This window comes from Rhinolophus sinicus, chromosome 14 (assembly GCF_057876585.1).
Source record: "Rhinolophus sinicus isolate RSI-liver-muscle chromosome 14, RSI-T2T, whole genome shotgun sequence".
NCBI lineage: Eukaryota > Metazoa > Chordata > Mammalia > Chiroptera > Rhinolophidae > Rhinolophus > Rhinolophus sinicus.
Genome location: NC_142514.1, coordinates 14328966 through 14342244, shown reverse-complemented (window position 1 = coordinate 14342244; position 13279 = coordinate 14328966). Strand labels below are relative to the sequence as shown.

The following is a 13279-nucleotide window of genomic DNA, read 5'->3' as shown; positions in this document are numbered from 1 at the left end:
AGTCCGGCCACCCGCAGTGACCCTGCCCTTTCTTCCGTTGCCCTCACAAAGGTCTGGTGCTCCGTCCGCACGCCTGAGAGCACCCACGAAGGCCTCATCACTGATCCCCACAGCCCCTCCCGCTTCCGGGTCATCGGCTCCGTCTCCAACTCAAAGGAGTTCTCCGAACACTTCCGCTGCCCACCTGGCTCACCCATGAACCCGCAGCACAAGTGTGAAGTCTGGTGAGGGGCAAAGCACCCAAAGCTCAGACCGAGGAGGGGGAGGGGCTGAGGACAAGCCCTCAGGGTGGAGCCAACAAGGCTGCCCCCTCCATCCAGTGCCCAGGATGTCACCCAGCCCCCTTGGCCACCCAGGGCCCCCTACCCTGCACTGGAGAGTTTTCAGCTAGAACTGAGCCTGTGATGTGGGTTCTTAGCATAATCCGAGATTTGATCCCCTGTGAAGACCCTGTCATCCCAGGCACGCGTGTGTCAACTCTAACGGGCATTTGGGTGTCAGGCTGGTTGCTCACCAGGCCTGGGACCCACACCACCAAGGGCAATGGGACACGGCCCCATGCCCACATCCAGCGCCAGATACACCACAAATACCACTGTGTCAAATGCTTTAAAGATATATTTTTGGGGAAACTATTTTTTAAACATTGTGGAATACACTGGAAATCTTCAGGGAAATAATGCATTTAAAACACTTTTTTTTTTTTAAGGGAAGGATTGGTATATTTATTATGTTCTGTTTTTCTAAATAACCTGTGGACAAGGGAAGCCCCACTGATTTACCCCTCTCTCTTCCTTACTCCCTGCAAGGTTGGGCTTCAGCAGTGATCCCCAGGCCAGTGAGCAGGTCCCCCAAGAGAGAGCTGCCTCAGCCCTTGGGATATAGGAGTTCAGCCTCCCTCCATCACCTGGTTCTGTGGTCACCTGGTGCAGAGGACAGGCATGGAGGCCAGGCTGAGGAAAAGGCCAACTCGGGGAGGCCAAGCTCATTGGCCGCCCCTCTTAGAGTGCCTGCCTCTGTCCCCAGAGTCCAACAGTGGGAGCCCCATCAAGACAGGTCTGATCCCCAAAGTTACAGCAGGGGGCTGATGGCTGCAGCAGCGGGATGCTAGGTCAGGGCCTTCAAACCCAGTCTGCGGTTCCCGAGTACCCTGGATCTGGACCTCAGGAGTCCTGTGAGCTTGAGAAACCCCCACTCTGTCCATCAGACATACTCTCCTGTGCCATAGATGTCCTCTTTCTGTCCTTCCTTTTTCGGCTGCCCCATGTCTGTCCCAGGGGCCTGTTGCCTCTCTGCAGCCATGCCCCCACCCCCAGCCACTTTAGGGTCTGCCTTGCCGACCCCTCTTCCCCAGGGGAGGAAGAAGAAAACAGCTCTCATCACCCACAGGGTCCAGATCCTCCCTGAGAACTCCGGTCTCCACAGCCCGGCCTGGACCTGGCTCCCGGGACTGCAGCCATCCCCGCCCTCTCTTCTCTAGTGCCTTATCTGAGGCTGTAACCCTGGGCACACCCCACAGAGACAGCCCCTCACTCCCAGGGCCCCTTGGCTCCTCAGTGAAGCTCCCAAGTGTCCTGACCAGAACCTAAGGCCATACCCCTTATCCCACTACCCACAGCTGCCTCTTAACAGCAATGCGGAAGCACTGGCCTGCGGGTCAGGGGCACCAAGGCCAGGCGTCTGAGGGACCCCTGAACTTTCCCTGGGCTCCATCCACCGTCAGCCCCTTGGGGGTCTACGTACAAGACGGTGTTCGTAGCCAGTTGGAATCTTCTTCTTGGGGAATGTTTTCAGTCATGGGAGGCCACGAGGAGAAGGTTCTCCCAGCCCGGTCAGTCTGGCCTGTGGTGTCAGGGGACCAGGAATGGCAGCCCCTCCCTGAGTGCACAGTTCAGGAGCTCCCCCAAGTGGAGCTAATCATAGTCCCCTCTGGTCATCTGGGGAAGCAGACAACTGGGACTGAGGCCGGAGCAGCCAGTGCCAGCCACGGTTCTGCCATCTGGGCATCTCTGGCCCCCTGGCCAGGCCCCGCTCACACAGGCACTCGCCCTGCCCAGGAAGCCAGATCCCCCATGTCCCAGCGGAGCAAAGCTCAGCCACTGCGTCACCCACCTTCCATTCAGCCCCGGATCTACAGCAGGGGTGTTGGAAGTGGGTTTCTGATGAGGCCCCTGGTCCCCACAAGCAGCAGGCCTGGTAGTTCTTCTGAGGAAAGTCGGACAGGAGCCAGACGAGGAGCTCGAGTCAGGAGCCTGCCATACGCACCTTGCCACATAGAGTCGTCTTTCCCAGCCCTGGTGCCTTCCCTGTGCCTGCTCTCCCCCTACCCCCCTGCTTCCGGCCTTGCCTTTGGGCGGTCAGCAGTCCCTGAGAGTGTCTGTCAGCACCATGGACTGGGACCTTCCAGCCGGAAGCAAGTGTCCTAGGGCTGAGAGTCCAGCCAGAGGGAATGTAGACCGCACTCGCTGCTTCAGGGTGTGCTGTGTGTGGCGGGGGGGCGAGGGAGGGGACGTGGGGCCCAGCCCTGGAGGAATGGAGAGACCCCCTCGCCTTAAGCCCAGGGAGCCAAAAGGTTGGCTCCTCTGCAGGTACATGGACATGGGGTTTAGAGCTGGGAGTCTATTTTTTGTATTATTGTTTTGTGCTACTGTAGTTTTTGGTGTGGCACTATTGTAATTGAAATAAAGTACTTGTACCAAAGGCCATGTGACTGAGTGTGTGTCCTCCCAGGGTAGTGTGTGTCCTGCAGGGCTGTGAGACGGGCCCCTAGCGTCATCAGGACTTGCATCCTGACAATGCCAGAAGGTTGCCCTGCCTATGCCCACCTGGCCACTCTCCCATCATAGGTATGACCGTGTGAATACTCCCTGCCGGTGAGAATGATGATGTCACCACCAGGACCCAAGGTGCCTCTTGGAAAGAATTATTTTTCTATTATCTTGCAGCAAAGGATGTCACATGGGTTTCCAGGCCTCAGATGCTTGGGCAGGGCAGGTGGAAGGAGGGAAATCCAAAGGATCTCTGATACACACTCATGCTTCCTCCTAGGTTTTCATGTGTTCTGTCCTCTGCCTAGAATGCTCTTCCTGACATCTCTGCCTGCTAAACTCCTACCCACCCTTCAATGCCCAGCTCAGCATGACCTCTAGGAAGCCCTTGCTGACCTCCAGTCCAGATCAGGTGGGCTCACACAGGCTTCCCTCTCCTACCAGAGTGCATTAGTACCAGGGCTGCTGTAACAGTGCCGTAAACTTTGCTTGCTTACTCAACAGAAAGGTACTGTCTCCCAGTTCTGGAGGTCTGAGATCAGGGTGCAGGCAGAGTTGTTCCTTCTCAAGGATGTGCAGAAGAACCTATCGCAGTCCCCTCACCTAGCTCCGGGAGGTTTGCTGGCAATTTTGGGCACTTCTTCACTTGTATTAGGTTGGTGCAAAAGTAATTGCGTTTTTTGTAATTATTTTTAACCTTTTAAACCACAATTCCTTTTGTACCCACCTAATAGAAGCATCACCCCAGCTTCTACCTTCATCTTCACATGGCGTCCTCCTTGTGTGTTTGTCTGTCTCTGTCCAAATTTCCACCATCCCTCCCCCCTTTTTTTAATAAAGTCACTGTTCATGTTGGATGAGGGCCCACCCTAATGACCTCATTTTAGCTAATGACATCTACAGTGACCCTATATGATCAGATTCTGAAGTACTGGGGGTTACGACTTCAACATATGAATTTTGAGGAGACACAATTCACCCATAACACACTCTAGGCTATAGAGGTACCTGCACCATCTCCCAACAGCCCAGTGCCTGGCCCAGGACCAGGCACATAGTAGGGCTCAGTGACTGTTGGATAGTGGATAGATGGGTGCAAAGATGGCTGGATGGACGGATAGCCATCCAGCCACGATCAAGGGGACCATCCCAAAACATACCAGTGACAGAGACAGCAAGCCCAGTGGGCTGGGGTGACTAGAGAGGACTTCTGGGAGGGGAGAGATTTGAGCTGAGCCTTAGCTAAAGGGGGAGGATTGGGACTGATACCCAAAGTAGATGGAGTGATGGCCTCCGCAAGCACTTCTTCAAGCGGCAAAACTCACCCTCACCCTGCTTCTGCCTGGCTTTAAGAGGAGTAAGTCATTTCTCTTAGACTCAGCTTCTCTAGCTTTAAAATGGACAATTAGCTCTTTCTTGGTTGTGACCCACGAATATTGGAGAGACGGTGATGATGCTTGAGACAGTGATGCTCTTTGAGCTCCTCGGAACACGCACACTCGTGTGCCTGCTCACAGGTGTGCGAGAGCTCATAGCCCCAGTGTCTCAGCTGGACAGTTCTGCCTCATCCCTCCAACCACTGTTCTCAGAAGAGCAGCCTGTTTATGAAGATCGTGTCACTCCCCTTCACTAGCTCCCCCATAGGACCTGGACCCTGCCCAGCCTGCCTCCCACTAGAGCTCCCACACACACACCTTCTGCTTCCTCTCTGCGTCTGAAACAGTCCAAGCCTTTTCCTGCCTTTCCTTCAGATTGGAATGTTTACCTTGCCAATGAAGGAATGCATGAGTGGTTTTTTTTTTGATGCTTCCATGTATTGCATGCTTACTGTGAATCAGGCTGTGTGCTGTGTCTCCTTGAATGCTCATAGCAACTTTCTAAGAGGTACTTTATCACCCAGATCACAGGGGAATAGTGGTAGAGTTGGGCTCCGAACCCAGGCAGCTAGCAAGGAGCTGCTTTGGAAAACGTGGGAGGCTGCCAAGGAACAGTGATGGCGGGGGATCTCTCTCTCTCTCTCTCTCTCTCTCTCTCTCTCTCTCTCTCTCTCTCTCTCTCTCTCTCTCTCGCTCACACACACACACACACACACACACACACACACACTGAAGGTGCAGAAAGGAGACCATTTTCCCCCCGCAGAGGTGCAGCTTCTCCATTTCCCAATGACCAAGTGAACGGGCTCCTTCCTTTTCCCAGTTCTGAGCCCTGGACCACCCCACTCCCTCTCCTCCTCCCTTCCTTCTTAGCAATAGATCCCCCCCGCCCCACAACTTAACACAGGCCTCCCTCCCCAAGCAGGAATTAAATCCCCAGCCTGGCCTTTTAGGAGTTTACCCTGCAGTTGAGGAAACACTTGCAAGATGCAATTTGAGAACCACTAGAAAATGTGTGCAACCTATAATAATAATTAATCATGTGAGCAAAAATAATTAATCAGCTGAGGCCATCTGTAGGGCTGAGGAACTGGAAGGACGGGATTAGAGAAAGTTCTAAACCTTAAAGAATCTAGTACAATAATAACCCCAATGAGAAATGGACAAGACCTTGACAGAAAACTATAAAACTTGACTGAACATTAAAGAAGACTTGAATAAATGCAGATGAATACACTGATTGTGGATGGAAAGGTTCAATATAATAAAAGATGCCAGTTTTCCCCAAATTAATCTATAATTTCAGTGTACTCTCCACCAAAATTCCAAAGCAATTTTTCAGGAAACTTGATAAGCTGATCCACCTGGAAGAGAAAATGCACAATGGCTAAGACAATTTTGAAAAGGAACAATGCAGGGGGTGAAATATATGGTGATAGAAGGAGAACCGACTCTGGGTGGTGAACACACACTAATATATAGATGATATAGAATTGTACACTTGAAACCTATGTAATTTTACTAACCAATGTCACCCCAAATACATTTAATAAAAATTAAAAAACAATGAGGGAGCTCGCTTTACCAAAATATGTTATAAAGCTATAGTGAATAGTGTGGTATTGGTGTAAGAATAAAGAAATTTAACAACTGGAATAAATTAGAGAGCCAGAAACAGTTCTATGTATATGTGGAAATTCGTACAGGATAAAGGAAGCCCTTTATTTTTTTTATTAGCTTCAGGTGTACAAAACAACATAGTGATTAGACATTTACACATCTCACAAAGTGATAACCCCAGTAAGTCTACTACCCATCTGACACTCTACATAGTTATTACAATATTATTGACTATATTCCCTATGCTGTACTTTATATCCACATGAATATACCTTTTAAAATTATAGTTGACATTCAATATTATTTATACTAGTTTCAGGTGCAGCATAGTGGTTAGACATTTAGATAATTTGTAAAGAGATCCCCCCCATAAGTCTAGTACCCATCTGACGCGATACATAGCTTTTATAATATTATTGACTATATTCCCCATACTGTATTTCACATCCCCGTGACTATTTTTGTAACTACCAGTTTGTACTTTTTAATCCCTCACCTTTCTCACCCAGCCCCCAAATCCCTCCCATCTGGGAACGATCAGTTTGTTCTCTGTATCTATGAGTCTGTCTCTGTTTTGTTTGTTCATTTATTTTGTTCGTTTATAGATTCCACATTAAAGGAAGCCCTTTAAATCACCTGAGAAACAATTAACTGTTTAATAGATGGTGTTAGGGTATCCACTTGGGAAAAAATGACCTAGATCCTACCTCCCTCACACAATTCTCACACAGACTGTTCACAACCATAAATTCCACAATAATTCTAGAGAACTAAACATGAAAAAACAAAGAAGTATTAGATAAAATATAACAGTGTGTTTATAACTTCGGGGAAGCAAAGCCATCTTTAAAGACATATGAAGGGGAAAAAAAACATAAAGGAAAAGACTAATACATTTGGCAACATCAGAACTTAATTCTGGCCCTGCGGTCCAACTGTGAGTGGGTTTGCACGGCGTCTGCAGACCTGGCCATGGCACCATAGCTCTCCTGGGAGCAAGGCGTCTCCCTTCACGGGAGCGCGGAAATCATGGCCTGAGTTCTCATTTGGCATCAACAGCATTTCCTATCAGCATGGCCTAGATCCATCTGAAACCTTTACTCGAGTGCAGAAATATGGACTCACCTTGCTTGTAGCTACTGATCCTAAGCTCATGAAATACCTAAATAACGTGGGGGAAGAACTAAAAGATTGTCTATACAAGTGTTCAGTTTAGAAACTGGTGGCAGTCATCTCAAATATTGAAAGCGGTGAGGTCCTTGAAAGATGGCAATTTGATGTTGAGTGTGACAAGACTGCCAAAGATGACAGCACACCCGGAGAGAATTCTCAGAAAACTGAAATCCGTTCGGTGATCAGACAGATCACAGCTACAGTGATATTCCTGCCACTGTTGGGAGTTTCTTGTTCATTTGATCTTCTGATTTATACAGACAAATCTGAGGGAAGAGTTGGGACCACAGTTCATTTCCAATTCTGAGCAAGTCCGTCCTTGTTCATTCACTACTGCAAGCCACAAAGTAAGTAGCATGGTGGCCTACAAAATCCCTGAAGATGAGATGAGATGAGAACAATCATGTAATTCTCAAATGTGCTTTTCCTGAAACCAAGTCAACTGTAGTTCATGTTTTATTTCATTGGTTAATTTTTAGATGGAGAAAATTTAACATTCTTTACTGAGCTGTGCATAATTGTCCCATTTTTTGGCACCTGTTTGACTTTGCATAGGGTTGACATAATTTTTTGCACACTGTTCAAAAAGAACCAGCAGATTACATCAGCATAGTAATGTCAGTTCCTCTGAATGTGGTAAATGTAGATGGAAAAAACTTTTGCTATAAAGCTAAATGCCTTCTTAAACCTTTTGGTCAGGTAACTTGACTCAGAGTATAGGTAGGGAGATTTTTAAATATGAAACATAGCAAAAGAAGTCTGAATATTCAGAATCTTCGTTTAGGTCCTAAAGTAACTGATAATCCATAAATAACAAAATATTACTATTACGTCCTTTTGCCATTTATTTCATTTGTATAGTTTCCATATTGAAAAAAATCTCCAGTTATTTGGTTTTAATTTATATAACTTACACCTACAAAGCTATCACTGTTTCTACTGTTTAAATTCCTATGATACAGAACTCTTAAAAATGTCTTTGTATTTTATAAAATCAAGCTTTAAATAAAGTTAAATAATAAAGTTAAATATGTATGATTAAAACACATTTAATTCTTTTGTAAAGAAGATACAATAAGTAAAATTAAAGAACAAGTAACAGATTGGGAGAAAAACCATGCAACATAGCTAATGATATAGCATATACTTAAACAACTTGTAAAATAAAAAACCCAGCCAGGTTAAAAAGCAAAATATTTCAACAGACCATCCAGAGAAGAAAAAATACAAAAGACAAAAGAAAACTTTTTGAAAAGATAATCTCACTAGTAATATGTGCAATGCATTTAAAACCCAATGAGATAACATTTTTCAGCCATCATATTGGCAAAAATTATGGCATTTGATACTGAGTGTTGGTTAGGATGTAGGGAACTGGGTACTGTCGCCTGATGTGAGTGCCAACTTGACAGTGTTGATTAAACTGAAAGGGCATTTACCAGGACGTCCAGGTTTGGAGGGCAATGGTGGCTCCCTAATTCCTTATCTGCCCACTTACCCTTCCCTCAAAAGAATGTAAATCAACAAAGAGAGGAAATAAAACCACACATGAGCCTCATATTACCTGAAGTAGAGAAATCATCCAGATTCCAACAGAACTCCCACCACATACAGCTGCAAGCCTATGGGCGCAGAAAGTGACAGAGAGGAGGTTTGAGACATTGAAAACTAGTGGGGGCGTGGCGATCTTAGACGGGCGTGGACAGAATCACTCTCAGAATGCTCATCACCAGATGCCAAAATACTGAACACAGTTGGAGCATAATAGCTACCAGGAGCACCAGCAACAGGGAAGAGTCTGGAAAGAGTGGAAGGGGCAGCATTGGAGAAGCATTGCTTCTTGGGGAGAATCAGTTTTATACAGTAGGGGCGGTGCCCCCCCGCCCCGTCCCTTGTAGATATGGTAATGAAGGGAAAGAAGGGATTAAGAAGGGAAAATTAAGAATCCTAAAAAATAAACGAGAAATAAGAAAAACCAACTTCCGGCTTCCCCTCCCCTTCAGACAATTCATGAGAGGCAACTGGACGAACAGCAGAGGGCGTGCTTGCATGGGGAGTCCTGTGTGTGACTGAACAGGACTAGAAAATGGTAAATCACATGCGTTCAAAACTAGTTAGAAAATAAAAGAATTGCAAATCAGAACATTTCAATTGATAAGAATTCTTTCCCCCAAATAGAGCGTAAAGCTGAAGAAAACTGTAATACAACATTCCAAATTGAATCAAATATCCTCAAATAAGCATTTGGGAATATGGAGAAACACCTCAAATCAGAAATACGAAAACTAACAGAAAAATATTTTTTTTAAAGGAAGAAATGAAATGGAAATTGATCTCAGAGAAAAAAACAAAACAAAATCGTATTACAAATAAAGATTAAACTAAAAGGTGCCCAAGAAAGAATAGGTTCAAATGAAAACTTAATAAAGGACATTGAAGAAAAGCAGGAAAACAACCAAGAGAATGAAAATTGATAAAGAAGTAAAAATGGTCAGAGAGAAAGTGGTTGAAATGGAAGATAGGCAAAGTGCTGACATTTAAAATTGTAATCCAAGAAGACTTCCCAGAAATAAAAGACCTGGACCTATACATCAAAAGGGCTCATACTGGGTAAACTTGACATTGAGTCATCGACTCTAAGATATACCGTGTTTCCTCGAAAATAAGACCTAGCCGGACCATCAGCTCTAATGCATCTTTTGGAGCAAAAATTAATATAAGACCCAGTCTTATTTTACTATAATATAAGACTGGGTCTTATTCAATATAATATAATATAAGACCCAGTCTAATGTAATATAATACAATACAATATAATAAATATAATATAATACAATACCGGGTCTTATATCAATTTTTGCTCCAAAAGACACATTAGAGCTGGTCCTAGTAAAGCTATCAGATTTTTTTTTTAACTTTTATTTATTTTAAGTATGTTTTTCCAGGACCCATCAGCTCCAAGTCAAGTAGTTATTTCAATCTAGTTGTGGAGGGTGCAGCTCACAGTGGCCCATGTGGGGATTGAACCAGCAACCTTTGTGTTATCAGCACCATGCTCTAATCAACTGAGCTAACCAGCCGCCCGTTTTATAATTTTTGATTGAATGTCTCACACTGTGTATAGGACAGTAGAGACTAAATTAAATAGCATTAATTCCTGAAAATGAGCATGTACCTTCTTCTGCTAGACAGTGTAGGGGCTTAAGTCAATCTAGTCAAGTTTGGACTGTTTTGGACTTTGTGGTTGTTATGGTTACCTTCATTGCAACACTGGCTTCCAATTCTTCTAGCATCACCCCAAGCTTAGGATGGGGGCTGGGTAGCTGGAGGGATTTTTTCAGTTCTTCTGCTCCACCCTTCAGCTTTCCATCCCTCCGTTGGGTGGCTGTTGTGTGTTACTTGGTGCTTACTAGCCTAGTGGAAGGCTGGAGGGTGCGTGTTGCGGGGTCTGTTTTCTTGGTCCAGCCTCAGTCTTAGGCAAACTGTATAGCTGGGCTTGGGAGTGGGGCTTTCGCAGTGATCCTGCTCCTCCTCCCCATGGCAGGAAAACTGCTTTGTATTTTCGGCAGATCCTACACGGGAGTTTCCTGCCTTTTCCTCATTGGTAGGAGCATTGTAATGGTACTGGCATTGGATCCTGGTGCAGGATGGTTTCCTGCTCGTCTTTCTTTCCCCAGATGCAGTGAGTCTTGACATGTGCCCTGGGGGTGAGGGTTTCCTGCCCATCTCAGCAGCTTCAGACTTTTGTTCTATAGAGGGGAAGGGAATGGAGAGGTAGAGTTGTCCTACCTGCAGCCACTCCCCTCCTCCAGACCCGTATCTGATGGAGGTTTGTGGAGAAAAACCTGCAAGTGGGTGCAGACTCCTCTTGTGTCTGTAGCTCCCAGGGGTCCTATATTTTCATGCTAGCCCACACATGGCCTGTAGCAATTTTTCCCCCTGAATTTCCTTATATGCTTGGCACATAGTAGATGCACACCACCTATGTATCATGTATTTGGAAGAAATCATTTAACTTTTCTGAGTCTGTTTTCTGCGCCTGTAAAATAGAGCTAATAATTCCCACCTCATACAGAGTTCACATGAGGTTATGGTTATGAACAGCCTTTTGTTATGTGGAGAGCAGCAAACATACGTACAAGGTGATCCATCCCCGAGTCTCTACTTCCTTAATGTGCATAAAACTCAGAGGCAGAGCAGGGTGAGAAGTATCGTTAAGCTAGGCAGAGGAGGGTGGGGATGGTGGGTGGGGTGGGGATAGTGGTGGGAACAGAGGCTGCAAACCAAAAAGGTAAGCCCCAGCTTAGACTGTCTGGGTTTAATCCAGGCTCCTACAGTAAATCCCTGTGTTAGCTGGGACAAGTTGAGTAACCACTTGGAGGCTCATTTTTCTCATCTGTAAAATGGGTTTTGAGATTTGTGAGAATTCAATAATAATTAATACACGGAAAGAGTTCAGAATAGTACCTGGCAATATAGTGCTTAATAAATATCAAGGGGTTTTGTTTGTTTTGTTTTATTAATTCCTTGATTCAAGTAGTATTGAGAACCTACCATGTGCTAGTAATTGTGCTAGATGCTGGGAATATAGCATTGAACAAGACAGGGTTCTTATTGTTAGCTATCAAGAAAGGCAGTCACTGGGGCAGCTGGATGGCTCAGTTGATTGGAGAGGGAGCTCTGAACAACAGTGTTGCTGGTTCGATTCCCACATGTGCCAGTGAGCTGCGCCCTCCACAACTAGATTGAAGGACAACAATTTGGAGCTGAAGCTGATGGTTCCTGGAGAAACACACTGTTCCCCAATATTCCCCAATAAAAAAAATTTAAAAAAAAAGGCAGTCACTGGACAAGAAATTGCAATTGTAAAGAGAACTCTAAACCTGAAAGCTCAGGGGAATATACAAGTGTATCTCTGAGGAAGTAACCTTTGAGCTGAGACTTGAGGAGCAAGCAGGAATTTGCCAGGTGAAGGGCAGGAAGAGTGAGCCAGGTAAAGGGAACAGCATGTGTAAAGGCTGATTTTGGAAGAAGCTTGAACATATGCAAGCAACTGGAAGGCCAGCGGCCATTGGAAGCATCCTTCAGGCCGTAATGAGGCCTGGGCTTTATCTTCAGATCAATGGGAAGCTGTTGGAGAGCATAAGCAGAGGAGTAACGTCATCAGTTTTGGGTTTTTTTAAAGCGGTGCTGCCCGCCTGTGCAGGGAATGGATTGGAGGACGGCTGGAATGGAAGCAGGGAGGTCAGTCAGGAAGCAGAGAAACAAAGAGAGCCTGGCACATGCAAGGTAGCAGGGAGCCTGCACCTGGACCATTTCCAGTTCCTTCCAAAGTATGGAGGGCAAAAACCTGGGCCTAGAGTTCACTATTTCTTGCTAGTTTTAAGATATGACCACCAGATGGCGGAAAACCCTAAAGAGACGCTGGGAATCAGCTTTGAGTCCACCTCCCTGCGACTGAGTCCTGGGACTCAAAGGCAGCCGGAGGTGGTCCCGTCCCTTGCCCAGGTAGATGGCTGCCAGCAGCCAGCCTTCAGTTCCTTCGGTGTTTTGTTAGAAGGCAGTGAATCAACTGATGGAATGGGAGACGGGGAGCCTGAAACGTGAGTTTCAGTCCCTTCCCCATAGCCCCTGACTTGGGTAAGTTACTTCACCTGTTTGAGCCCCTTGTAGCTGGAAGATGGAGCTACCGGTTCCTGCCACTGTTTCTCCTTTTGCTCCTCCATCCGGCCCAGGCCCCGGGCCTCATTTCAGAGAAAGGCTGTGTAACGTAGGAACTCAGACGTAACGTAGGGTGTTTCAGCCACCTAGGTGTAATCCCCATTCCAACCACAGATTAGCTGTGTAACCTTGGTCAAGTGACTTCACCTTTCAGGGCCCCAGTTTCCATCTGTTAAATGGGAACCCTAACATGTCTTGCATGGTTGCAAATTATGAGAATGTCCCTGAGTACTTACACAGTTGCTAGCACAAAATAATTGCTTAATTTTTGTTTATTATTCAGATAGAAATTTGACTCACATTCATTAAAGGCTTACTTAATGAATCTCCAGGACTGGGGCTCTGCTAGTAATTCCTTCTGTGGCTTTTGGCAAGATTCCTTCCCTTTTCTGAGCCACAGTTTCTCCAACAGAAAAATAGGGAGTTAGATTAGGTTGGATACTCAGTAGGAGCCGTTCCAGCCCTGACATTCCAGGCTGCTCCTAGCTCCTTCCCTCCTACCTCCCCTCTTTTCCTTTCTTTCTTCCGTTTATCCATCATTTATTCATTCGTTCAAAAATTACATATTAAGTATCTGCTCTATTCTAGGTCCAGGAAACAAAACAGACCCACATCAAAACA

General features: G+C 45.9%; 1 protein-coding gene and 1 pseudogene across 5 annotated transcripts in view; both read left to right on the top strand.

Annotated features, from left to right (window-relative positions):
• Window positions 1-2700, top strand: part of ECE1 (endothelin converting enzyme 1) — a 97024-nt gene extending 94324 nt beyond the window's left edge. For all 5 annotated transcript variants that reach the window (XM_088790405.1, XM_088790406.1, XM_088790404.1 and 2 more), the window contains one exon: window positions 52-2700. In XM_088790405.1, the coding sequence (XP_088646531.1) occupies window positions 52-228 (177 nt within the window). In that variant the 3' untranslated portion in view covers window positions 229-2700. The remainder of the gene's footprint in view (window positions 1-51) is intronic.
• Window positions 2701-6736: 4036 nt separating this feature from the next.
• On the top strand, window positions 6737-7610 carry LOC148755423 (mitotic spindle assembly checkpoint protein MAD2A pseudogene; annotated as a pseudogene).
• Window positions 7611-13279: the final 5669 nt, after the last annotated feature.